General features: G+C 48.7%; 1 protein-coding gene across 1 annotated transcript in view; it reads right to left on the reverse strand.

Moving 5' to 3' along the window:
• Positions 1-24,199, reverse strand: part of LMBRD1 (LMBR1 domain containing 1) — a 701,604-nt gene that overhangs the window by 411,497 nt on the left and 265,908 nt on the right. Inside the window, exon 7 of the mRNA XM_085610906.1 lies at positions 18,830-18,903. Within this exon, the coding sequence (XP_085467032.1) occupies positions 18,830-18,903 (74 nt within the window). The remainder of the gene's footprint in view (positions 1-18,829; positions 18,904-24,199) is intronic.

Consider the following 24,199-nt stretch of genomic DNA (forward strand, 5'->3'; position numbering starts at 1 on the left):
GAGGATTTTGTCGGATCCAGCCTGCAACCCTGAGTTATAGTCAGAATGTAAAATCTTTGACTCGGACAACCCGCTTGTTGTATCTAACCCTCACTCTAAAGCGGTCATCCTGAATTCTTCCAAATAACAAACAAAGGGGGGAGTGAAGAGGTGGAGCGAGAAATAAGAGGTGGGTACATCCTCCTCCAATCAGCATGAAATAAACAGAGGATCCACCCTTATTGAGATCCAAAAGAAAAAGTGTCCTTCCAGTGACCTAAATGTGTATCACTCCTATTCTCTGGGCGAGCACACAGCTGTGTTAAAATAACCCTCACCCACCAAACGGACCCTTGGTGGCATGCTTTATCATCGGGTTTTACCCGCCCTGCTGCAGGATGGGGCATGTTACAATCAACGGAGACGCGGGAGCACTTAATAGTAAATACTATGTGTGATGTAGGAGTGAGAGTGGGTCGTATGTGCAAATAAGAAAAGTGAATAGATTAAATAAAAAATACCTGGCTATGTGGAAAAATAAACTTTAATATTCCTACTAGCTGGTATTGTTAAAAGAGGGGAGGAACGGAGGTACTGTGCTACAATGGGCTGTTTCCTCCTCAGTCGACATTATTCAAAGCTATCCCCCTGGCTTCTCATCAGGACCTAAGAGGATCCCTAAACCACTCTTAAATGTTAAAGATATGTTATTAAATCTCAAAAAACATTACATATGAGTGCATATCGCATTAAACATGCACACAATACTATACCCTACTAGGTATGACTCTTGTACCAGGTCTGGAAGAACAAAAACAAAGTTAGGTTTTCAAAGACAGGGAGCAGTTACCCTCCATACCCTTATGGTGGCAATCTGCCAAAAAAAAAAAGGGGTGATATATTTTTACATGATATATTTTTACGAGGAGTGATATATTTCTTTAGGTAACTATGCATGTGGTACAAAAGTACCGTGCTGTCCATGAAATATTGACAATACATGACATCCCAACATGTAACATAAACCACACACTATATGCAGGATCAAAAGGCATCCGTAAATCAGAAAATTACGTCCTGGTTAAGTATATCAGGCGTGTTATATCGTATACTTATCAAGCATTTATGTACATACATCTTTTGCACCCATCTAGTGCCCTAATGAGCCTGTTGACGGTAGGGGAGGAGCATCTGTAGTCAAGCACTGTTGAGGAATGGGTCAAGTAAGGGGTTAAATCTTGGTCGGATTCTCTTGAGACATCAAAAGGGTTTTGCTCGTTGCCTTGGGAAGGCTGCCAACTATGCCATACTTTCTTCATCAAGGTCGCTCTCTCGCCAGGGACACTACCTCGCCGTGGCTCCGCTGAACAAGGAGTCAGCGTATGGAGGTATAGTTAAATACCCGGTCATTTCCACATGTGCACGGGGAACCAAAGGTCTGGCTTAAAAAAGGCTAGAGCGCTACAAAAACAAAATGGCTCGTGGGAGTGCAAAGCCGTGTAAACTTCCTGTTTGTAAATAAAGTTCATGCAGCGTCTTTCCGTGTAAAAAAAGGTTCAAGTAATAAAGTTGGCTATATTCTGACATACTCATAGGGGGTCAGACTAAGATCAAATGTCAAATATTGCTTGTGATGCGCATCACTCTGCATAGTGATCTGTGAGTATGTCAGAAGTGTCACAAACTATGTGGGCATAACTTTGCAGAGGTGTATAGGCAGGACGTCCTGGCAAAGGTAGTGTGCCACAGTAGTTGGACGCTCATTCTACTTGAATGTATTGTCTTGCGGTATTTCAAAATGTAAATGCAGGATGGTGTTTTATATACGTTTTGTGGTTTGGCAAAATTACCAAATACGGTGGGGGGGTGGGGTCGGTGGTGTAAGCACCTATTTGTATCAATACCATGTGATAGGTATGTCTGAGTGTGAGACAGATTCTCCTGAGATGATGGATGGAGGAAAGATGTTGTACCTCTTTTATCCCTATGGTTTATGCATCTCTTTCATCTCAGTGCAAGACAGACTATTGAGAGATGTTAAATGGCTATAGACATGTTCTATCTGAGCTGTTCCCATGGTATATCATCGTTCACTCCTGTGAGGCGGGTCCCCAAGTGGAACACCCAGCGTTGTTCTTTTTCGAAAAGACCGCTTTCATTGTTCACTTGTTCAATTACAGTCCACTTTAAATCCTCCATTGTGTGTTGCAATTCCAGGTCGTGGGAGGCCATTTTGGTGGTGCCTTTTTTGCATCGCACATTACTCCTGTGCTCCACTATTCGGGTCTTTACTGGTCGTGTGTCATCCCTATGTAATCCATTCCACAAGGGCACGTGATCATATAAACTACGTTTCTGCTGTTACAATTTGTGAAATGGCACTGTTCCCATCCTGAAAAATTCTTGAATTTGATGTTCTTGGTTTTATTAGTCAGGTGACATGTGCTGCAATTACCGCAAGGATGATGGCCCTTAACAGGTGGTAATAACGTGTTGGACCTTTCAGTTGGTAGAGTATTGTGTGGTCTTGTGTGTACAACCATAGCACGGAGACTCCTGCCTCTCTTATGTGAGAACATAGGCTTAGGGTGGTCCAGGTTGCCACAGTTCAATAGTCTCCAACGCTTTTTAACAATTTTGGTTACTTTGTTGGCGCTTGTATTGAAGGTTGTAATGCATATTGGTCTTAGCTCTGGACCTTTGTCTATTTTTGGTTCCAGTAGAGCATCTCTTTTGTTGTTTCGTGCTATTTTCAGGACTTTCTCCACTATTCTGGGTGGGTACTTGCGTTTTTTTAGTTTCTCCTGGAGATCTGCTGCTTGCGTCTTGAAGTCACTGATTTTTGTGCAATTCCTCCTCAGGCGGAGAAATTGTCCGTATGGGAGATTGTCCCTTAGGTGACGCTGATGGAAGCTGTCATATAATAAGAGGCAGTTCTTTGAAGTTGCTTTGAAGTGTGTTGTGGTTTTCAAAGTTCCCTCTTCAGGGAAAATGTTAACATTTAGAAACAGCAGTTCTTTCCTAGAGAAGGTGCTTGTGAATTTGAGGTAGTCGTTCTGCTGGTTAAGCCAGGTCATGAAGGCATCCACCGTTGTTTCATCTCTTTCCCATATGACTAGCACATCACCGATGTACCGCTTCCATTTTTTTTATGTGGCTCAAGAAGAGATTCATCCTGTGTAGAATTTTCTTTGTTTCAAGGTGGTAGAAATCGAGACCAGCAACACTAGGGGCAAAGGTGCTACCCATGCTGGTCCCATGTTTATGTAAGTACAGTGTGTCCTTGTATGCAGAACAATTCTTTTTGAGTGCTAGATGGCAGCATCCCATGACGACGTTGCGCGGTGTCTGATACTCCCAGGCTGTGGTGAACAGGACATCCTCTATGATAGCGAGGGTCTCTTCATGGGGGAAGCTTGTGTAGAAGCTCTCCACATCCAGCCCCATCAGTAGTTCCTTGGTTGGGTCAAAATCCAAATCTTGTAGAAGTTGAAGTACCTCTTTGGTGTCTTTAAGATACGTATCGGTCTTTTGTACCAATGGGTGAAGGAATGCGTCTGCAGATTTAGACAGGGGTTCCAGAATAGAGCCTATGCCGGACACTATGGGGTGGCCCGGGTGGTTTTGCCAGATCTTTGTGGATCTTAGGGATGGTGTAGAAGTAGGGGGTCCTGGGAGATTTGCTCGTGATAAATTTGCCTTCTTTTTTAGAGATCCAATTGTGCGAAAGGGCTTCTTATACCATGGAGGCGATCTGAATTCTCATTGATTCTGTGGGGTCCTGTTGTAATACCTCATAGTTTCTCTGATCCTGTAGAAGACGTCTACATTCATTGTCGTATTCTTCAGTGGTTGGATCACAATCGCTCCTCCCTTGTCTGCCGGTTTGATAGTTATGTCTTTGTTGGTTGCTAGTTCTTTGATGGCCTCTTTCTCATTTTTTGTGGTATTGTGGAAAATGTGATTAGCAGTAGGGTTGATATTCTCTATCTCTTTCAGAACCGCCTTCTCAAAGGTGAGTAACTCAATGGGGAGTAAAGTGTCAGGGGGGGTGAAAGTAGATTTTATCTTTAAGCCTGTGTCACCCTCATTTCTATCCAGTTGTTCCTTGTCGTCAAAGAATGCTTGTAGTTTGAGTTTCCTTATGAATTCCTTGATTTCTTTACAAAGTTTAAACTTATCCAGGTTTCCAGTAGGTACAAAACCCAAACCCTTTACCAGAATACTTGTTTGTGCAGGTGTCAGTGTGTGTTCAGTTAAATTCACCACCTGGTGGTCCTTTTGCTGGTTGATGGTGGATTGCTCAGGGCGCCCATCATGCTCCTGGTCGAGACTCCTGTTGTGTCGTCTTCTTTCGTTGACCAGTGGACCTGGTTCCCTCTCCGATTCCAGCCTCTCCGTAGGCCAGGGCGTGCCCCGAAAAAAGGCGGTTGGCCAGGAGGCGCTTGATAAGCTGAGGAGAGCTCCCGCAGTGCGGGGCACCCATTTCTGCCACTGCTGCCTGTTCGGGACTACAGGTCCCGGTTTGCTGCGCGGCCTCCGCCACGGACGCCGCTGCTGTCATCTGCTTGCGCCAGGAGGAGCGTGATAAGCTGATGAGGGCTCCCGCAGCGCGGGACGCCCATTTCTGCCACTGCCGCCTGTTGGGGACTACAGGTCCCAGTTTGGTCTCCGACGCTGACGCAGCCGTTGTCATCTGCTTGCGCCAGGAGGTTCTTGATAAGTTGAGGAGGGCTTACGCAGCGCGAGAGGGGTGCCCGGGCTGTGCCCGGGCCAAGGCCAGGCCAGTCTTTGCCCGTCAGAGACCGGAGGAGGCTGGGCCACCCCCCTTTCAAGCTCCATCTATCAAAATTACCGAGGTGAGTGTCACCTATTTAACACAACGAATCATTGATATATAATCCATCATGGGGAGCATACAGAGACACCATGTTCCCGATCCGTAACCAGCATTGACAGTATGTTGGAAAAGGCGGTCAACATAGTAGCTAATTAGATCGAGCGAACAGAGAGGCGTATGTCCCTAGGAATTGTGGACAACATGTCGGTTCCACAGCAGGGGTAACTCCAATTGATTCAGTCACTCCCCTTATAACTCACAGTTTGGCGGTAACGGCCTAGAGCACTCTACCACCCTTAGGACGTAGTCACCATAATGAGGATTCATTCATCTCGCCTTGCAATGGGGAAAGTACTGTCGATCCCATATTAAATTTGGATGCATCTACAAGCCCTGCTGCCCTGGTGGCCAAACGGAAAAGGAAGTTGGCCAAACCCACCTGCTCAAAGAGGAAACAACCATCACTTACTAAGTGTCCTCGCACAGTTCTGAGTTCATGGATACAGGGTCCTCCATCTTCCCTGAATACAGAAACTGCGGAGACCCTCACTGAGCCCACTCCAACTAAGGCACTAAGTAGTTCTATTTGCACTCAGACTGATGTCGTAATAACCTCCTCTACCTGCTGCAGACTTGGTTCTCACGGACTGCCGCAGGCAGTGGAGGGGAATCGAGACGGAGCCCCCCACACACCCGGTCATCCATGCGATCCTGCAGATGGGGTCGGGTCGCCATCTCGTCACGTGGATCTACAAAGCGGTGAGAACCCTGCGGAGTCCAACGTTAGCGACCCTCAGGGAACACTGGGAAGATGACTTCCAACGGCCTCTACACGATAGGGAATGGACTCGGGCTCTGGAATACACAAAAAAAGTGTCCCGCAATTATCGGTTTAAGAACATACAGTTGCATATCTTGCACAGGGCGTATCTAACTCCCGAAAGGTTGCAGAAATATTTCCCCGACGGCATGTTTGGATGCCCCAGATGCCTGGAGCCTGCTGCCTCGTTTAAGCACATGTTATAGGACTGCCCGACGCTCCACAGTTACTGGCACACAATTCACACTGCTGCCTGGACACGTGGGAGGCGTGCGCGCTGGGTATTCATGACCGACACAAGCCGCAGAAAGTGGAAAGGAGGTTTGCTTTCTTAATGTTGCTCCTCGCTAAATGATGCATCGCTATGCATTGGAAGACGCCGGGGGGGCCCCCCGTAGCGGCATGGGTGGGAGCGGTCAAGAAATGGGGCAAGGCGGAGGAAACAACACTCAGAATGAAGGAGGCTCGAGGGATGCGCAAACACCCGATTTCCATGCCCTGGGCCATGCTAATGCACGCCTTCACGCAGGAAACAGCGGATGCGGCGAGTACACAACTGCTTGATCCCCCGGGGGTGCCAGCGACTCCAGAGCCTACCCTGGGAACGGCGCAGGCGGTCCCAGCGCCCGGTGCCTCACAGAGGCAGACGTCACAGACCCCACTGCCAAATCCCTCATAGGTTATGATCGATGGTCCAACCCCCCCCTGCCCCCTCCCTCTCTCCACATCCACGACCGCCCCGATCCCCTCTTCTCCTTGTCCCCCACGATGGTCCAGCTCTCAAGCGCATAGCCACAAGTACTCCTGATAGACGACATAGTGCACCCCCATTCCCTGGTTTGCTACCCCCAGTTTGTTCACGGTTCCTCATTGGCAGCACTTCTTTAGCCTTCGCGGCACCCCTCAAAGGGGTTTACTCACATTACACGGCACCCCCGCGGCGAGGCGATCAGGGCGCGCTCCAATAGGGCAAACCCAGAGGCTGGTCCAGGGAACGTGCCTGCAGCCCCACTCAGGATAGGGACCAATGGCCTAAGCGCCCACGAGACTGCGAAGTTGAAAGGGCTGCGACAGGGCGCTCCTGCTATGCTATGTAATGTTTCTGAGATAAGGGCGAAACCGCCTATGTATGTGTATATTACTATCTACAAATGCCAATAAAAAAAAAAAAAAGGTTAAAAAAAAAAAAAACAGCATGACAACCTGCTGCAGACTTGGTGACACTTAAATTGATATTATTGTGGATACTGTATGTGAGCGTATTAAAGAACTAGTGGATAAGAACTTCACCACACTTTGGAAACGATTACATCGCTTGGATACTTTGACTAATGGACTAAGCTCACAAACTAAAATTTCCAAGCCTGCTGCTCAACATGGGGGATCTTTTAACTCACAAACTATTGGTGGTTTTGATTCCACCATGCAGCCACAGGCACCAACACCCACTTCATGTATTGGTGCTTGTGATACCTGCAGTAGGATTAAGGATTTTTTTCCAACTGAGCCTTTTGCTGTTCGGGACAATTCGTCTAACGTTGGAATTGTTATCAGTCTCCCCACTGTAACTCCACATATGCCATCGGTTTTACGCACTGCACCTGGGAGCATCTTGGAAAGAGCTAACCCACACCTTATGTGAGGGCGCTTCAGCTCCCATGAGCATGGCAACTATTGAGGCTAGCAGGGAAGTCCTACGTTTACCTCTGGCAGCATGTCCCTATGTTTTAGTTCTAGCAGGGGTACCTTCTCTTAGAAATAAATCAGTCAGAGACTTGGGACCAACTGCGAAATAAAAAGTGTTGATTGGCTTGCAAAACACAAGGGGTTGTGGGTGGCAAACACTAGCGACATTATAATGGTGGGTTGGTACCTCCTTAAAGAACATCGAGGGAGACTGTATAGTTATTACTTTCCGTCATCCGTCCTTGGCAAGAACATTACTGGTGGCTCAGGGGTCCAACATCTCAAATCCTACCCACATTTGGTCATTGCCTCTGGCTACTTTTATAAGCCAACTTCTGGGATAATTACACACGACGCCTTTCCTTTAAAGATGCACAACAGGTTTTCTGCTTTGTCTGAAATAGATAACCAGGATTGGCAGGCTTCCTCCTCGACACTAAATAAGACTACCCCTTTACCAAATATGCCCGCACCTTCAGGCCACCACACTGTAGTCATTCCCATTACCGACCTTTATTTAAATATATTAAGTTGGAAAGTTGCTGGTTTGGCATCTAAAGCACAAGTTACTTACCTTTGGTAACTATATATCTGTAAGAAACATTAGTAGTGATAGATTCCTTACCTTAGAATTACCCCCAGGCATTAGACTGGATCCGGAAAGTTTTCGTAGTTCGGCGTCGTCGTGCGGCTGCACGTGCGTCGTTGGCGCCGGGATGACGTCGCTGAAGCTACTTGGACACGCCCACGGGCGCTGACGTCAGTTCTGTACACGACTTTCCGCGCCAGGAACGCAGAGCCATGCAAGAAACTGACCACTGGTGCCATGAAACTAGGGCGCTGAAAGGGATGACCTTAACCCTAGAAATTAGTTCGCAGAACAGGGAGGATGGGTGGGGCGGTAAGGAATCTACCACTAGTAATGTTTCTTAGAGATATATTGTTACCGAAGGTAAGTAACTTGTGCATCTGAAAGAAACACGTAGTGATAAATTCCTTACCTTAGAATAGATACCCCAGCAATACCAACCCCGGCGGTGGGCCTGCAAACCAAGATCACAACAGAAAGTTCTGGAGAACAGAACGGCCAAAGAAGCCGTCTCTCCGGACTTGGCTGTCTAGGCAGTAGTGCTTGGTAAACGTGTGCAGCAAGGCCCACGTAGCTGCCTGACAGATGTCATGCAAGGGAACTCCCCATCCCAAAGCAGTAGTAGCTGCAGTTGCCCTGGTAGAATGGGCACGCAGCCCCACCGGAGGCTCTTATTTAGCCAAAGAATGACAAGTCTTTATGCACAGAACGACCCACCGAGAGATGGTCCGCTTGTGCACAGCCTGACGTTTCTTGGCGCCCACAAAGTCAACAAAGAGCTGGTAGTTGTGTGGTGTGGTGTACTTTACAAGTAGTTTGGTGTTAATTTAGTCGATGAGCATTAGTGAGGCTCTTCAGCGCGGCACCGATGGACATTATTTCTTACCTTGCAGGAATGTATTTGTTATATACATTCTACTGAATATATCTCTCCACGTTGATTTTTCAGCCAGGGGTGCTTTGTGCGTTGTACCTGTAACCAATAAGTGGTTTAAAAAGAATAGAGCACAAATATATAATGTACTGAAAGTAAATGTGTGCACGTATGTAACTGAATGGCTGAATGTATGTAAAAGTATATATGTACTGGCATTTCTACAGCATGCACCAAGGTGAGGAACAAAGGAGCTGTGTACATTGCAATGTATGTTTTAAACACTAATCCAGCCTGCTGAACGAACGGAAAACAACAGGTGCGCTGCAGATGTGTAGTGTGCTGTTACCTCATCTCTACCCACTCATACCTAGGGCTCTGCTGTTTGCATAGGTTTACTGTCAGCACTTTTCATTTAAGCATAGATTAATACTGTGGCTTAATTCTTTGAAATACAGCTCATAAATCTAATTACATTTGGTTTTGCATTGTCATCTGCTAGTTTAATATGATGCAAAAAGCCAGTTATGTCAACTATTTGCAGGTACACATAATCTGTGTACCTGCAAATAGTTCTGTGGTTATACTGAATAAGCAGCTACCTATGTTATATGACATCTATTTATTAATGTAATAACTGCACTTTCACAATTGCTTTATTAACCTTCCCGCTTTCTCAATTTTGCTTGAAAATGCACCATTTTTCCTCTCTTTTTTCAAAATGTTCTTGGGGGGAGAACCCCCCACGAACCCCCCCTTAGGTTGTTCGGGCTTGCGCGCAACGCTCGCTCGCTCACTACGGTGCAGTATGCCAATCATTTTACATCCCACCACTTTCAAATGTCACCAGCCACCCCTGGTAGACAGCAATCTGTCAGACATTTTGATGCAGCAATGAACTGAAATTCAATTCTGGAAATCAAGTTAAACTTTTTCCATTCTAGTAATGCTAAGTGAATAAAAGGCGTCACACGCACCACCTCCAGAGAACGTTATTAGGGGTTTGGGAGTGACATGCTTATATAAAGCGCACACGCAAAAGAAATAGACCAGTGCAATTCACAAAATACAGTTCTAATGTTACTGTAGCATGGTGCCAAAGCAGGTGTAAATGTACTCCAGCCCAGTCTTGGAGTAAGGAACCATACATGGTCAACGACTGGTACCGCAACATGCTTCCACAGAATTCAAAGGAGGGAAGGAATTAAAAAAACACCCCCACATGAATTAATCAATTAAAAAAAGAAAGATCGATGGACATGCAGACAGGATGGAAGATTTGTTTGAATTATAGTTTAAAATGTAATATTTATACATCAAATGAATGCTTTTAAATTATTTTATTATTTAATACACATTTAATGTGAGAGGTAATTGTGCTGTAACTTACATTTTGTTAGTTCCAAGTCAATATTATTTTAAATTATTTAAAATTTATATATAGAGGCAAAAAGTTAGTTGTACAGCATCATACTAGACTCCTCACTCAAAATAAACTGCCAGATCAACGCCATGTCCTCATCCTGCTTCCACACGCTCCGCGTGCTTCGAAAGACCTTCAGATGGATCTCCACAGAATCCAGAAGCACAGTCACCCACGCACTAATTACCGGTAGATTTGACTATGGCAACGCACTTTACGCCTACTTCAACTAGAAACAGATCAGTTAACTTCAGAATGCCACTGCCAGACTGGTGCTCGACATCCCCCACCGCAGCTCCATAACACAACTCCTCCGACAGCTCCACTGGCTTCCAGTCAACAAGAGAATCCTTCAAGTTCCTCACACATGCCTGCAAGGCTCTCCATAATGCAGGACCAGCATATCTGAACCACACCTCTCCTTCTACGTACCTGCCAGACAACTTTGCTCTGCCGAAGTTGCCCTGGCCACTGTCCCACGGATTAACAAGACCAGAACCAAAGGAAGATCCTTCTCCTACCTCGCCACCAAGATGTGGAACACCATGCCTATCCACCTCTGGCAATCCCCGTCCTTGACCCAATTCAGGAAGGATCTCAAGACCTATCTCTGACTGAACCTCTGTGCCGAAACGGATCAGCAACTCCCACACCCCCCCTCAGCCGCTTGAGATCTTCATGGGTGAGTAGCCGCCCTCTACAAACACCTGATTGACTGATTGAACTACCACCATACCACATGTACATCAACTCAGTAATTTCCAAGCAAGCTTCCCCCTTTGACACAGACAAGCAACTATCAACATGAAGGGAAAAACATTTCACCCTACAGGACCAGGCCTTTACCATCCATTCTCCAAGATCTTTCTGCAGACTCTAACTCCATGCACCACAATACATTGCTCCGTTACCTTTAGTCTTGCAGAATTGGTAGGGTTGTTCAAGTAATTCCTAATAAATCATGTTAATAGACTAGAGTAATAACAGTTAACTCGTACAGTAACTCCTAATCAACTTTTCAGGTGCAGACTAACCACATTCTCTATTGAAGTGTAACTGTGAGAAAATGGCTCATAAGTTGCGGTGAATTGGTGTCGTCCACCACAAGTAATAATGTTGCTATCTTGTTAGGTCCAGTGAAAGGATTTGGTCATTTAAATCTGAGCTCAACCATCGGTAGCTATGGCACAGAGTACACAGGCTTAATTTAGAGAAAATGTGTAAAGCATTTAGAATTACACAAAACGTTTACAAAGTTGAAAACACGATACAATAAATGACTCATTCAAATGTTTGAAAATAGACAATTTAATTAACAAAACACACTAAAATAATAAGAAATTAATAAGATGAACGAGAGAGAGACATTAAAATAGAAAAAGTGCCAAGAAGCACAAAGCTCCAATGATAGTCAAAGGTCGCCGAAGACTAGGACCAAGGTGCGATTTGAGGCTGACCGTGATGGAGCACAGGTAAGATACACCAAGCAGATGGACCCTGCTAGGGCTTGGAAGAAATAAGTTTGAAAAGGTTTTCAAGTCCCTATCTCTATGTGGGACAAACCTTGAAATGCAATGCAATCCTATGGAGCTGCTGGTCAGACACTTGTCACGGTCGGTCCCTTTGATGCTCTGGAGCAAAAGGTTTGAACAAGTTCCCAAACTTCTGGTACAGAAACAAGCACAGGAGTACACTTCCAAGGCCCCCAGGAACTCAGGGGGAGCACTTAGAAACCTTCAGGGTGTCAGGGAGAGGCCAACAGCAAGGTCTAGTCCAGGTTAAGTTACCACTGGCAAGCTGCGATTCTTCACAGGAATGTCCTGGAGCCACACAGGGGATCGGGCTTGTGATCCTTGGAGATATTTCTGTACTTGGATTTCAAGTGAAAGGGGGTCCAATCACACAGCCCACAGATGCCAAGTGCAGAAGGTCAGATGACCTGGTATTCGCTCGCAAGTTTAGCAATGTTCTAAGGAGGTGACATAGGTGTAGGGTGTATGCCTTGCACTAGATTGTGGGTGGATTTGACTCCTGGGATCTCATTAACCAATGAGGTAAAAATTCCCATGTGTAATCCTATCCACTTTTTCAGTTGTTCCTGTTTGTATTGTGACCCTGTTTGCAATAAGCCAATGTGCCGGGGCATTTTCAAGATGGCAAAAGTCTTCAGCCACACTAAACTTGGCCTCTGAAGGCTGGGGTGTGTACACCAGTGTCAATCCACAACTTTGGAGCCCAGGTCCAGTATGTTCAAGGAGATCCGTCGAAAGAGCCAGGTCTTGAGGTCCTTCGTGAACCGTCTGAGGTGGAGCGGGAGGGTGTTCCATGCCTTGGTCACGAGGAAGGAGAAGGAATGCCCTCCTGTTGTGATCTTCTTGATGCGAGGCACCATAGCAAGGAAGATCTGGGCTGATCGGAAGGATCTTTGGGGTGCGTGGAATTTGAGGCGGTAGTTCAAGTATGCAGGTCCAGTGTTGTGAAGGGCTGTGTGGGTGAGAAGCTTGAAGGTGATTCTCTTCTTGATGAGGAGCCAATGTAGTGTTGGGTGATGTGGCAGTGACGCAGTAGGTTGAGGACTAGTCTGGCAGATGCAGCATTGCAGCAGCACCATGGCAGCAGCGACCGCCGAGCCTATAACCAGGCGAGGTCGCCCCCACACACCACTGCTTTTGACTCGTTCTGCTTGCCTGCATTGTGTTCTGACCTTCGTGGATACTTACTTTTTGCCTCTGTATTTCCCGTTTTGATTGCCTGCATTGTGTGTTCGCCTCGTGTATTTTTTCTCTTTGCCTCTGTTTTACCAGTTTTGCTTGCCTGCATTGTGCTTGCCCTCCGTTGTATTTTCCTTTTTCCTCCGTTTTTCTAGCTCCCCGGACGACCCAGCCGCCGCTGAGCCGCCCTCTGCCCTCCTTTTTCCCCGCCGCTGACTCCCTGCGGCCCCGCCCCTCTCCTGCCCATTCGCCGCCCCGCTCCCGTCACCCAGCTGCTCCTCCCTCCCGGCTCCTCTCTTAAGGGGATCGCGCTGAGGGGAAAGGAGCGACCGCCAAGCCTATAACCAGGCGAGGTCGCCCCCACACACCACTGCTTTTGACTCGTTCTGCTTGCCTGCATTGTGTTCTGACCTTCGTGGATATTTACTTTTTGCCTCTGTATTTCCCGTTTTGATTGCCTGCATTGTGTGTTAGCCTCGTGTATTTTTTCTCTTTGCCTCTGTTTTTCCCGTTTTGCTTGCCTGCATTGTGCTTGCCCTCCGTTGTATTTTCCTTTTTCCTCCGTTTTTCTAGCTCCCCGGACGACCCAGCCGCCGCTGAGCCGCCCTCTGCCCTCCTTTTTCCCGCCGCTGACTCCCTGCGGCCCGCCCCCCTCCTGCCCATTCGCCGCCCCGCTCCCGCCACCCAGCTGCTCCTCCCTCCCGGCTCCTCTCTCATGACGCCCACGCGAACGCGCAGCGGTCACGCGCAGCGGTCACGCACAGCGGGCGCGCCAAACGCAAGCCCGTCTGTGCCCGTCCGCGCCTGGACCGCGCCCAGCGCCAGGACCCCTGGCCCCCGAGGCTGCCAACCCATCCGCCGGTCCTACGACGCCGCTACGCTCAACGCACTCAACCCCGGCCGATCCTCCGGATGCTACCGAGCAACCCCGAGACGCTCTCACGGACCCTTCTGCTGCCGAGCCTGCAACTTCTCCTGCATCCGGACCTGCACCGCACCCGCCAAGACGAGCACCAGCAGTAACCACCTGAAGTGCATCCTACTCAACACCCGCTCCGTCTACAGACACGCCGTGGAACTCTGGAACCTCCTCGACACCACATCTCCAGACGTCGCCTTCCTCACAGAAACCTGGATGAACGCCTCCTCAGCGCCAGACATCGCCATTGCCATTCCGGTCGGATACAAGATCACCCGGAAGGACCGCGTCAACCAGACCGGAGGAGGCATCGCCATCGTCCACAAGAACACCATCCGCATCACGACCAACTCCGAAGACACCCTCTCGCCGGCCGAACACCTTCACTTCCAGATCCACACCGACCCCAAGACCACCCTCAGAGGCACCCTCATCTACAGACCCCCAGGACCCCGCACACAATTCAGCGAAGACATCGCCGACTTCATCAGCCCACACGCCCTCCCCTCCGCCGACTACATCCTCCTCGGGGACCTCAACTTCCACCTGGAGAACAACAACGACCGCAACACCACCACCCTGCTGGACAACCTCGCCAACCTCGGTCTCAAGCAACTGGTCAACACCCCCACCCACTACGCCGGCCACACGCTTGATCCTGTCTTCTCATCCAGCAAGCACATCACCTTCAGCCACTCCACTGGACCGACCACAGCTGCGTCCACTTCAGCTACAGAAGAACCACGACTCACCACCACCCGCAACAGGTTCCCCACAGGAGCTCGAGCAAGATCACCGCCGAACAGCTCACCACCTCCCTCAGTCAGAACCCACCCGCCAGCACAACGGACCCCACCGAAGCTGCACGCAACCTCACGAAGTGGCTGTCCGTCTGCGCTGACGACCTCGCGCCACTTAAGAACCCTACCAGCAGACCCAGAAGCAAGAAAGCCTCCTGGTTCACCGACGAACTCAAGGACTCCAAGAAGAACTGCCGCACCCTCGAGAAAGCCTGGCTCCTAGACCAGACCACAGACAACATGACCACCCTCAAACACGCCACCCGCAAGCACCACCAGCTTATCCGCACTACCAAGAAGAAATCAGTGAAGGAACGACTGGACAACAACACCCACGACAGCAAGGAACTCTTCAACATCGACAAGGAGTTCTCCAACCCCAGCACCGGCAACAACAACATCACTCCTTCACAAGACCTCTGCGACTCTCTCGCCTCGTTCTCCCACCGCAAGATCGCCGACATCCACAACAGCTTCGGCGCACCATCAACATACCCAACCGACGAACCAACGCCCTCCACCACCACCCTCCGCACCTGGACCACGGTGACCACCGAAGACACAGACCACACGATGAACACCATCCACTCCGGATCCCCGACCGACCCCTGCCCCCACCACGTCTTCAACAAGGCCGACTCCATCATCGCACCCCAACTACGGGACATCATCAACGCCTCCTTCAACACCGCCACCTTCCCAGAGAGCTGGAAGCCCGCCGAGCTCAGCGCCCTACTGAAGAAACCAACAGCAGACCCCACCGACCTCAAGAACTTTCGCCCCATCTCGCTCCTCCCCTTCCCTGCCAAAGTCATCGAGAAGACCGTCAACAGACAGCTCGCCGCCTTCCTCGAGACAAACGGATCCCTCGACCCCTCGCAGTCTGGTTTTAGAGCCAACCACAGCACCGAGACCGCCCTCATCGCAGCCACCGACGACATCAGAACCCTGCTGGACAACGGGGAAACAGCGGCCCTCATCCTCCTGGACCTCTCTGCAGCGTTCGACACCGTCTGCCACCGCACCCTAGTTCAACGCCTCAGCAACATCGGTATCCAAGAGAAGGCACTGGAGTGGATCATCTCATTCCTCACTGGCAGAACTCAGAGAGTGCGCCTCCCCCCGTTCCGATCCGAGGCCACCGAAGTCATCTGCAGCGTACCGCAAGGATCATCACTCAGCCCCACCCTCTTCAACATCTACATGAGACCTCTCGCAGCCATCGCACGCCAGCACAACCTCAACATCATCTCCTACGCCGACGACACCCAGCTGATCCTTTCCCTCACCAACGACCCTGCCACCGCCGGAACCAACCTACACGAAGGGATGAAAGAAGTAGCCGAGTGGATGAAGAACAGCCGCCTGAAACTGAACTCAGACAAGACGGAAGTCCTCATCCTTGGATCATCACCCTCTGCCTGGGTCGACTCCTGGTGGCCCCCGGCCCTGGGCAGCGCACCCAAACCAACGGACCACGCACGCAACCTGGGCTTCATCCTGGACTCCTCCCTCTCGATGACCAGACAAGTCAACGCCGTCTCCTCATCGTGCTTCAACACCCTACGCATGCTCCGCAAGATCTTCCGATGGATCCCGACCGAGACCAGGAAGACGGTCACCCAGGCACTCGTCACCAGCCGACTGGACTACGGAAACGCCCTCTACGCCGGAACTACAGCCAAGATACAGAAAAGACACCAACGCATCCAGAACGCCTCCGCCCGTCTCATCCTGAACATCCCCCGACGCAGCCACATCTCCGGCCACCTGAAGGACCTGCACTGGCTCCCCGTCAGCAAGAGGATCACGTTCAGGCTCCTCACACACGCACACAAATCTCTCCACAACCTGGGACCCAAGTACCTCAACGACCGCCTGACCTTCTACACGCCCACCCGCCAGCTACGTTCGACAAGCCTCGCCTTCGCCGCCATACCACGCATCCGAAGAGCCACCGCTGGTGGCAGATCCTTCTCCCACCTGGAGGCCAAGACATGGAACTCCCTCCCCATCCATCTTCGGCTGACCCAGGACCATCTCGCTTTCAGGAGACAACTCAAGACCTGGCTGTTCGAGCAATAGCAGACCCCTTCCCCCAAGCGCCTTGAGACCCTGCCGGGTGAGTAGCGCGCTATACAAGTGTTATGATTGATTGATTGATTGATTGATTGGCCCGGACCATCCGATGACATTTAGGCATTCCAGGGACAAGGGAGGGATGGGGGGGCCACAAGGAGGAAAAAAGGGGGACCTCAAACCCAGGGGAGAAAGTGACAAGGAATAGCAGGGGGAGGAGAAGAGCTTGAGAGAGGAAGGAAGAGGAAGGAGAGAAATTGAGGGCTGTAAAAAAAAATAGGAGGAATGGGGAAGATCAGGGAAAGGGGGAGACGAGAGGGAGGTAGAGGAAGAGGGGGAAGGGAGAGGAGGAGGCTCAAGGAGATGGGAGGGGGGATTCCATAGACTGGCCCGCAATGGCTGCAGTGGCCGACGGAAGGGCCCACAGAGACAGGACCCAAGCTGGGGGAGCTGCCAAGGCCCAGCAGACCCACCCACTTTTCATCCAGCGCCGATTGCTCAGCACCCGCCGTCCTTTAAGAAGGATACCCAGGTGCAGAGAAAGGTCTCTACTTTGTCCTGTGGATTATAAGTAACTGGCTCATATGAGGCGGCCTGGTACATGGCCGAAAGCCACTTCTCATGAGTGGGGGAGAATGAGGAAGCAGCAATACCGTCGCAAGCTCCTCATGCAGCAGTCAGCATTCACATCGGGACCGGGTTGGAGAGTCAGTGAGGTTGTGGAGCAGGATCACGGGTCGAGCTAGTGGCACAGGGATCATCAGGGCCTCACTCAATGTAGCACCAACTGCCCTCTAAAAGGGCCAGTGTGGCAGTCACAAAGGATGTGGACCAGGTTGCAATGTGAATTGTCGCAGAGCCAACAGTTGGAGTGGGGCAGCAGCCTCGCCACCCGTGTCTTCGCCAGGTCCAGTGCCAGTCATGGAGCGTTTTGAAAAGGCAAGACTACAGCAGGGCTTCCCTTGCTCTGTGGCCTAGAGCCTCCTGCAGTTCCGCACAGTCCTCCGGCTCGTACTCTGTCTACTTCGATACATGCTTAAGCTACTTCCCAATGTCCCATAAAAACACACTGGATAACCATTCTTCTCAATTTCAACAGAAGCACTTGCATGTTCAATAGATAATGCTAGCTTAAGTATATGTAGGAGCTTTTTACATGGTTTGGCAACTTCATAGACATCGGGACCCAATCAAGAATTTTTTACTCTCAGTGAAGCGCCTAGGCAATGAAAAGGGCATGAGTTTTTATATGAGACTTGAATTGAAGATTGAGAGCTCTAGAGGAAGCTGCTGTAAATATACAAGGACAAGCATTACTTAGTCAATTTTTCTGGCTTGACCAACCAGCCAAAGGCAACATGATACTCCCTATTTTCCTCATACTCCTAAATATGTATATTCATGTTTAATTGTAGATTCAAAAGGCAAGCTATGACTGTGGCACCCAAACATTCCAGTTTGCCCATCCACAGTAGCAACAAAGCTGTACTTTATGGGTTTAAGGGAAAAAACAACATTGGTCATCCACTCTCTCTTGCTCTTTCATCAACCCATGACACCCAGGATATTAGTTAGCACACAGGTGCATGTGCACAGCCAGATGGTTTGGTTGGTGATACACTTGGTCAGAACATCAGACTGGTATGGATGCAAAAACAAAATCTTTCTAGAATTATTTTAGCAACTCAATTGACGTGCACTCCATGATTAACTGAGAAAGGGCATTTGATGCAGTCCTCCCATGTGACAAAGTCAAAAGAATGTTCATCTATGAATCATGGCTACAAAGCTGATACAGTAGAAGGACACAGGAAAATAAATTATAAAAATGCAAGACCTCCTGGTACACACCTAAGAATTTAAGTACACCATAGTTTTACTTGACAGCGTAACTCTTTTACAAATGTATAACTCATTAAAACCAAAATTGTGGCATACCTACTTATTACAATAATGCAATCAAGAAAATCTTCCATTTCCTTTTCGGACCCATTTGATCAAAAAGCAAACTGCCTTACAAATATGATCAGAGTTCCACATCCCGCAATACCTCAAACAGAACAAAAGCAATGTATAAGATATACAGTTTAAGATGAAAATAAAACTCACCGTGTATGTGATAGCTGCCAACATTCCTATTAAGGTCAATGAACTAATGGAAAATGACAGCGCTGCTAAACCATCTGCAATACAAGGTGGAGAACATACTGTTTGATTAAATATATAGCAACAAATAACTTAACATAACTTTTCATTTCTTATATGAAAGAAGAGGGCTGTTGGGATAATTTAAAGAGGAAAAAAGCTTGGAAATTCAGAAGAATATTAGCTTCATGGTGATAACAGTGAGAGAGTGCACTGTTGCAACATTAAAAGACACAAAAACAGACCCTTTTCCAAATGGCTGTAGTTAACCAAGATGACTATTTATACACCTATCTCACTTTGCCTCACTGCAATCAACTCTAAATAACCTGAAGGGAACAAAGAACATGATGTGCTTTTATGAGCATGTGAAAGACAAATGATTGCATGCTGAACGGGCTCCTTGACAGGCAAATCATTTGGTGCTGCCTTAAAACAGAAACATCAGAACAATCTGGTTGCACAGGGAACTGGTGGTGCTGCAGCAAGTGAGAAGCAAAGAGGCAGAGTTGAACTAATACAGTGGTATCGAGGAAACTAGCAGTGAGCTGCTAAGGATGTCTATGGGGCCCACAAGCCTAAACACTAACACTGTGCTTATTCCAAGAATTTAGATGCAGGTTCGAGTGGAAAACAGAGAGTACACCAAAGCTGCACAATGCTAGAAAGGTGGGGAAAAAGGTGACAGATGCATTCTTTATGTTAGGGAAAGGGTTGTGTGGAGCCGTGCAGTCTACTGAACGGTGGGCAGGCATGCCTCTGATAAGGGATAGTTTGGAAGGGCCTCCGATAGGAACTTCTCTTGAGAATAGACAACCGCAATTTAAGCTCTCACTCCCTGGTATATATGTACAACATCCAATGACAGGAGACATTATAATGAAAGCTGGGTGTTAAAAATGGGGGTTTCAAGTTGGTAGAGGTATGTACCTTTGTCCAAGTAGGGACCCTTGCTTCTAGTCAAGGTATGAGGGATACATGTTTTAGCTAACCCCTGCTCATCCCCTTGGCACAAGAAGATAGGCCTATCACAAAGGCAATGTGTAAAGTATTTGTACTCCAAACACACAGTAACACAGTGAAAACACCACTAATGGATACCACACCAGTTAAGAAAATTAAAGTATTTTTATGTAATCCAAAGTTGACCAAAACGCCAAAAATCCAACATACACAATTCAAAATATGACTTTAAAAGCTTTCAAGCAATTGAGTCCACAGTAAACTATGGATGCATGATTTTACACCAAAGTACTTGTAGGTGCGTTAAAGTTCACAAAGCCAAACAGCAGATGAGAAGTGACACATTGGAAAAGACAGTAATGCGTCAGTTCCTGAGTCCTTGGGGACAAGAGGCAACAGTTCTGCTGCACACAGGAGAAGTGATGCGTTGAATCCGGACTGTAGGGGGAAGTGAGGCATAGAAATCACGGTTCTGGTCTGAGGGTGATGCGTGGAAAAACTTGCCACACAGGTATGATGTGTGACACACCAGGGTGATGTTTTGCTTTGCGAGACGACACACCGGGGGTGATGTGTCGCTTTGCGAGGTTTTGCATGTCTGGCGTCGGTGCGGGGGGCAGCACAGCAAGGCTTTGCGTGGCTCGGCGGGAGTCGTGAGGCTTTATGTCGCCTGGTGTCAGATTCCAAGAGACTGGCAGCTGTCTGGCGGAACCCGGCGAGGCATCTTACAGGCCCTGATAGTGAGGCCTGCCTTCAACACTTCACATAGGTGTTAAAAGTGTTCCTCCCAGGTTGAGCGGAAAACAGCAATGTCATCCAGGTAAGCGGTGCTGAATTCCTCCAGCCCGGACAGTACCCGATTGACTAGTTTCTGGAATGTGGCAGGTGCATTCTTCAAACTAAAGGACATGACACGGACCTGGTAGTGCCCCTCTAGCATTGAGGATGCAGACCTCTCTTTTGCACCATCAGTTAAGGTAATCTGCCAGTACCCAGACATAAGATCAAACGTGCTGATGTACTGCGCAGCTCCCAACCAATCAATGAGCTCATTAGCTCTGGGGATGTGGTGTGCATCAGTCCTTGTGATGGTATTAAGCCCACGGTAGTCCACACAAAACTGCAGTTCAGGATTGGCACCGGTTGCAGCAGCTTTTGGAACAGAGACCACTGAGCTAGCCCAGGGGCCGCTGGAGGGCTCAATCACCCCCAACGCCAACATCTTAGAAACTTGCTCCTTGATGCTAGCTCTGACCTTGTCAGACAACCAGTAAATCTTGTGTTTTACAGGTACACTGTCTCCAGTGTCAACATCAAGGACACACCCATTGGTGATTCCTGGAGTCAGGGAGAACACAGAGACGAACTGTCCCAGCAACTGGCGACAGTCAGGGTCAGGGTGGGAGAGAGGTTTACACCATCCACTGATCCATCATGTTCCTTGGCAGACAGGAGGTCAGGAAGAGAAGAGGCTCACTCTCCTCTTCAATTCTATCACCTGTAGCCAGGAGCATAGCCACTTCAGACCTCTCAAAGTGAGGTTTGAGGCGGTTCACGTGCAGGGTTCCTAGGAGTCTGCAGGTTCACCAAGTAGGTTACTTCATTCTTGCGCTTCACCACCTAAAATGGCCCAGTCCACTTGTCTTGGCGCGCACAAGGCTCCACTGGTGTCATCACCCACACGTTTTGGCCAGCTGAAATTCCACCAGAGTGGCATTCTGGTCTTATCAATGTTTCAGCTCCTCCTGGCTGGCTTCCAGGTGTTAAACAAAAACAGTTGGTTCTATTGGGGTTTACAAATTGCTTTGGAGTACAGAAGCAGCACAAGTTTACTTCTAGTAAAAACCAATGATTTATGGAAGGCTAAGAAAATGACATAACACACACTGATGTATAGAATTGAATGCTGTATTCAAGTAGAGGTCAACTATTCAAGGCTGTCGCAATTTACAAGTAGAATTGAAAAATGAATAAGTGACTGTGGTGATTGGTGACATAAACAGTACACTATATACAAGACAAATCAACGTGAAACATGTGAAGGGGAGAAGATTTCTCTTTGTCCTTATAATTGTTACACATGCGCTACACAGTCCATAAATGATTTAAAATGTGTTCATGAGTGTTGTGTAGACATATCTGGTGCATCGACGTTTCGACCCTGCAAAATGCGCAATAGTGTGAAAAGCGTCACGGTGGGTCTTCGACAGGAGAGGGGGTGGGCAGCCAAGTTGTAGATACTTAGTTATCTCTACAACGGAGAAGAGCTTCTGAATCAAATGATGGTTTTTATTTCCAAAATTTCAGTTCTCCTCTGGGCGGTAGGAGTCTTAAAGTTATTCTCTTTTATAGACTTCCACCCGTCACTTGGAGTCTCTGTAGGCGGCCAGTCAAGTCGTTTACAAGATCTGACGTCCGTGCGGCACTCGCCCCACTCTTGCCACTTGCGTGGCAAGTCTGACAAGACCTATAATGAGTGTCAGTGTGACTTCACATTTGGGGCCAAAAGAAGTGGGTGGCAAGCCTGTTCAAGTCTTGTCGCTCCCCAAATGTCCTGCCAAAGGCACATCATGAGCTAGACCTAGTAGGAAGGCCTTGAAGCGCTCAGGTAACACCAGCACATGGGCTGACCCTGGTTCAGCAACCTTAAGCTCACTATATAGGAGATCATTCTTCCAATAAATCCAATGTGATCCACTCTGATCACCTGCTGCCTGGTCTGCTGCTGCAAACCAACAAGGGTAGGGGACTCCATCTCTGCCTTGCAGAATTCCTCCTTGGTGGGACCCCCTTCCTCCTGCCAATGAGTCAGCTCAGGCAGGTTTCCCAGTTCGGCCACTTGCTCCCCTGTAGATTCCAGGGCATTCGCCTCATGTTCTGCCTCCTTCTGGAACATGGGAACTTTTCAGGCGGGTTTCCCGTGCTCCCTACCCCTCCTCTTTCTGCCAGGCACCTGGGCCACTGTTTCAGGCTCAGGTCCTCTTGATTACCCTTAATGGCTTCCATTGACTGAGTGGTCACACACACCAACTCAGGCAGACCCAGCATCTCCCAATGAGCACGGCATTCCACCTCCTTCCAAGGGGAACTCTCCTGGTCATTGCCAAGCAGTCAGTCAACAGGCATGGATGGACTGACAACGACCTTCAAAGGACCCAAGACCCCTCCACCCACGCTCAAAGTGGACCTGTGACACCTTACACATGCGCTCAGAGTTGTGTGCAGCAACTACAGGATGAAGCACATTGGGGATGACCTGCTCCTCAGACACCCACTGACACCTCACAGTTGTCACACTGGCTCCTGTGTCCCTCAGAGTTTCACCCTCCTCCTATTGATGGTCACCCACTGCATGTACCGGCAGACAGGTTTCCTGGACCAACTCTCCCTCTGCTAATGGGTCATCACAGCTTACGAATCTGCCCGTGGTCCTTCCTGCCTGGATCTATACAGCGCTCAATACGTTATTGGCATCCTTACTATGGGGGCAGGGCCATCACAGACTGGCTCTTGCTAAAATGCAGTTATCAACTACTGAGGGTAGCATGGGAGCACCAGATTTCAAAGCCTATTCCATAGTGGCCCAACTACAATGGTTGGCTTATTGAGTAGCGGGCCATAATCTATTTGAAATAAGTTATTCGCCCAAACGCTTACGGGCTGGGACATTACAATCCTTATTATGCCCTGAAGCAACTCGAGTCAAGGACCCTCCATTTCTTTTACATATTGCACTCCATTATTGGAAACTGGCGATGAGATATGCTGGTGCACCGGCACCGTATACCCCAAATATACCCCTGTGCGGCTTACCCATCTTGCGGGGAATATTGTCTGCCACTAGATTACACGGTTGGGTAGAGTCTGGTGGTGCAACTGTAGGGGACCTATTTTTAGAGTGAAATTTAATGCCTCATGAAGAATTTATATAGACCTATTCAGCCCCCCCAACACTGTTCTTGACGCATGCCGCGGTTACACAATATGTGCGTAAGTATTGGTTAGTGGATCAGAAGGAGCCACCGACCTTTCGATTGCTACAGGCGTTGCACATAATGGGACATGGTAATCACCTGGTTCGGTGGTTGTATCGAGGCCTACGGCCCCATTTGGGAGTTTCCTTGTTGGCACTTCGTCAGAGATGGGAGGCAGAAGTGTCTAGAACATTTACTGAAAGGGAATAGGTGCAGATCCTTGAATATCCCAGGCGCGTTTCCCGAAATGCTCGACTAAAAACTATACAGATGTTTGTACTACATAAGGCCTATCTCACACCTCGGGTGATACAGTACATGTACCCCGATTCCCCATCGGCGTGTCCCAGAAGTCATGGCATGGACGCTGGTTTTATGCACATGTTTTGGTCCTGCC

The sequence above is a fragment of the Triturus cristatus genome, chromosome 6, assembly GCF_964204655.1.
Source record: "Triturus cristatus chromosome 6, aTriCri1.1, whole genome shotgun sequence".
In the NCBI taxonomy this organism is placed as follows: domain Eukaryota; kingdom Metazoa; phylum Chordata; class Amphibia; order Caudata; family Salamandridae; genus Triturus; species Triturus cristatus.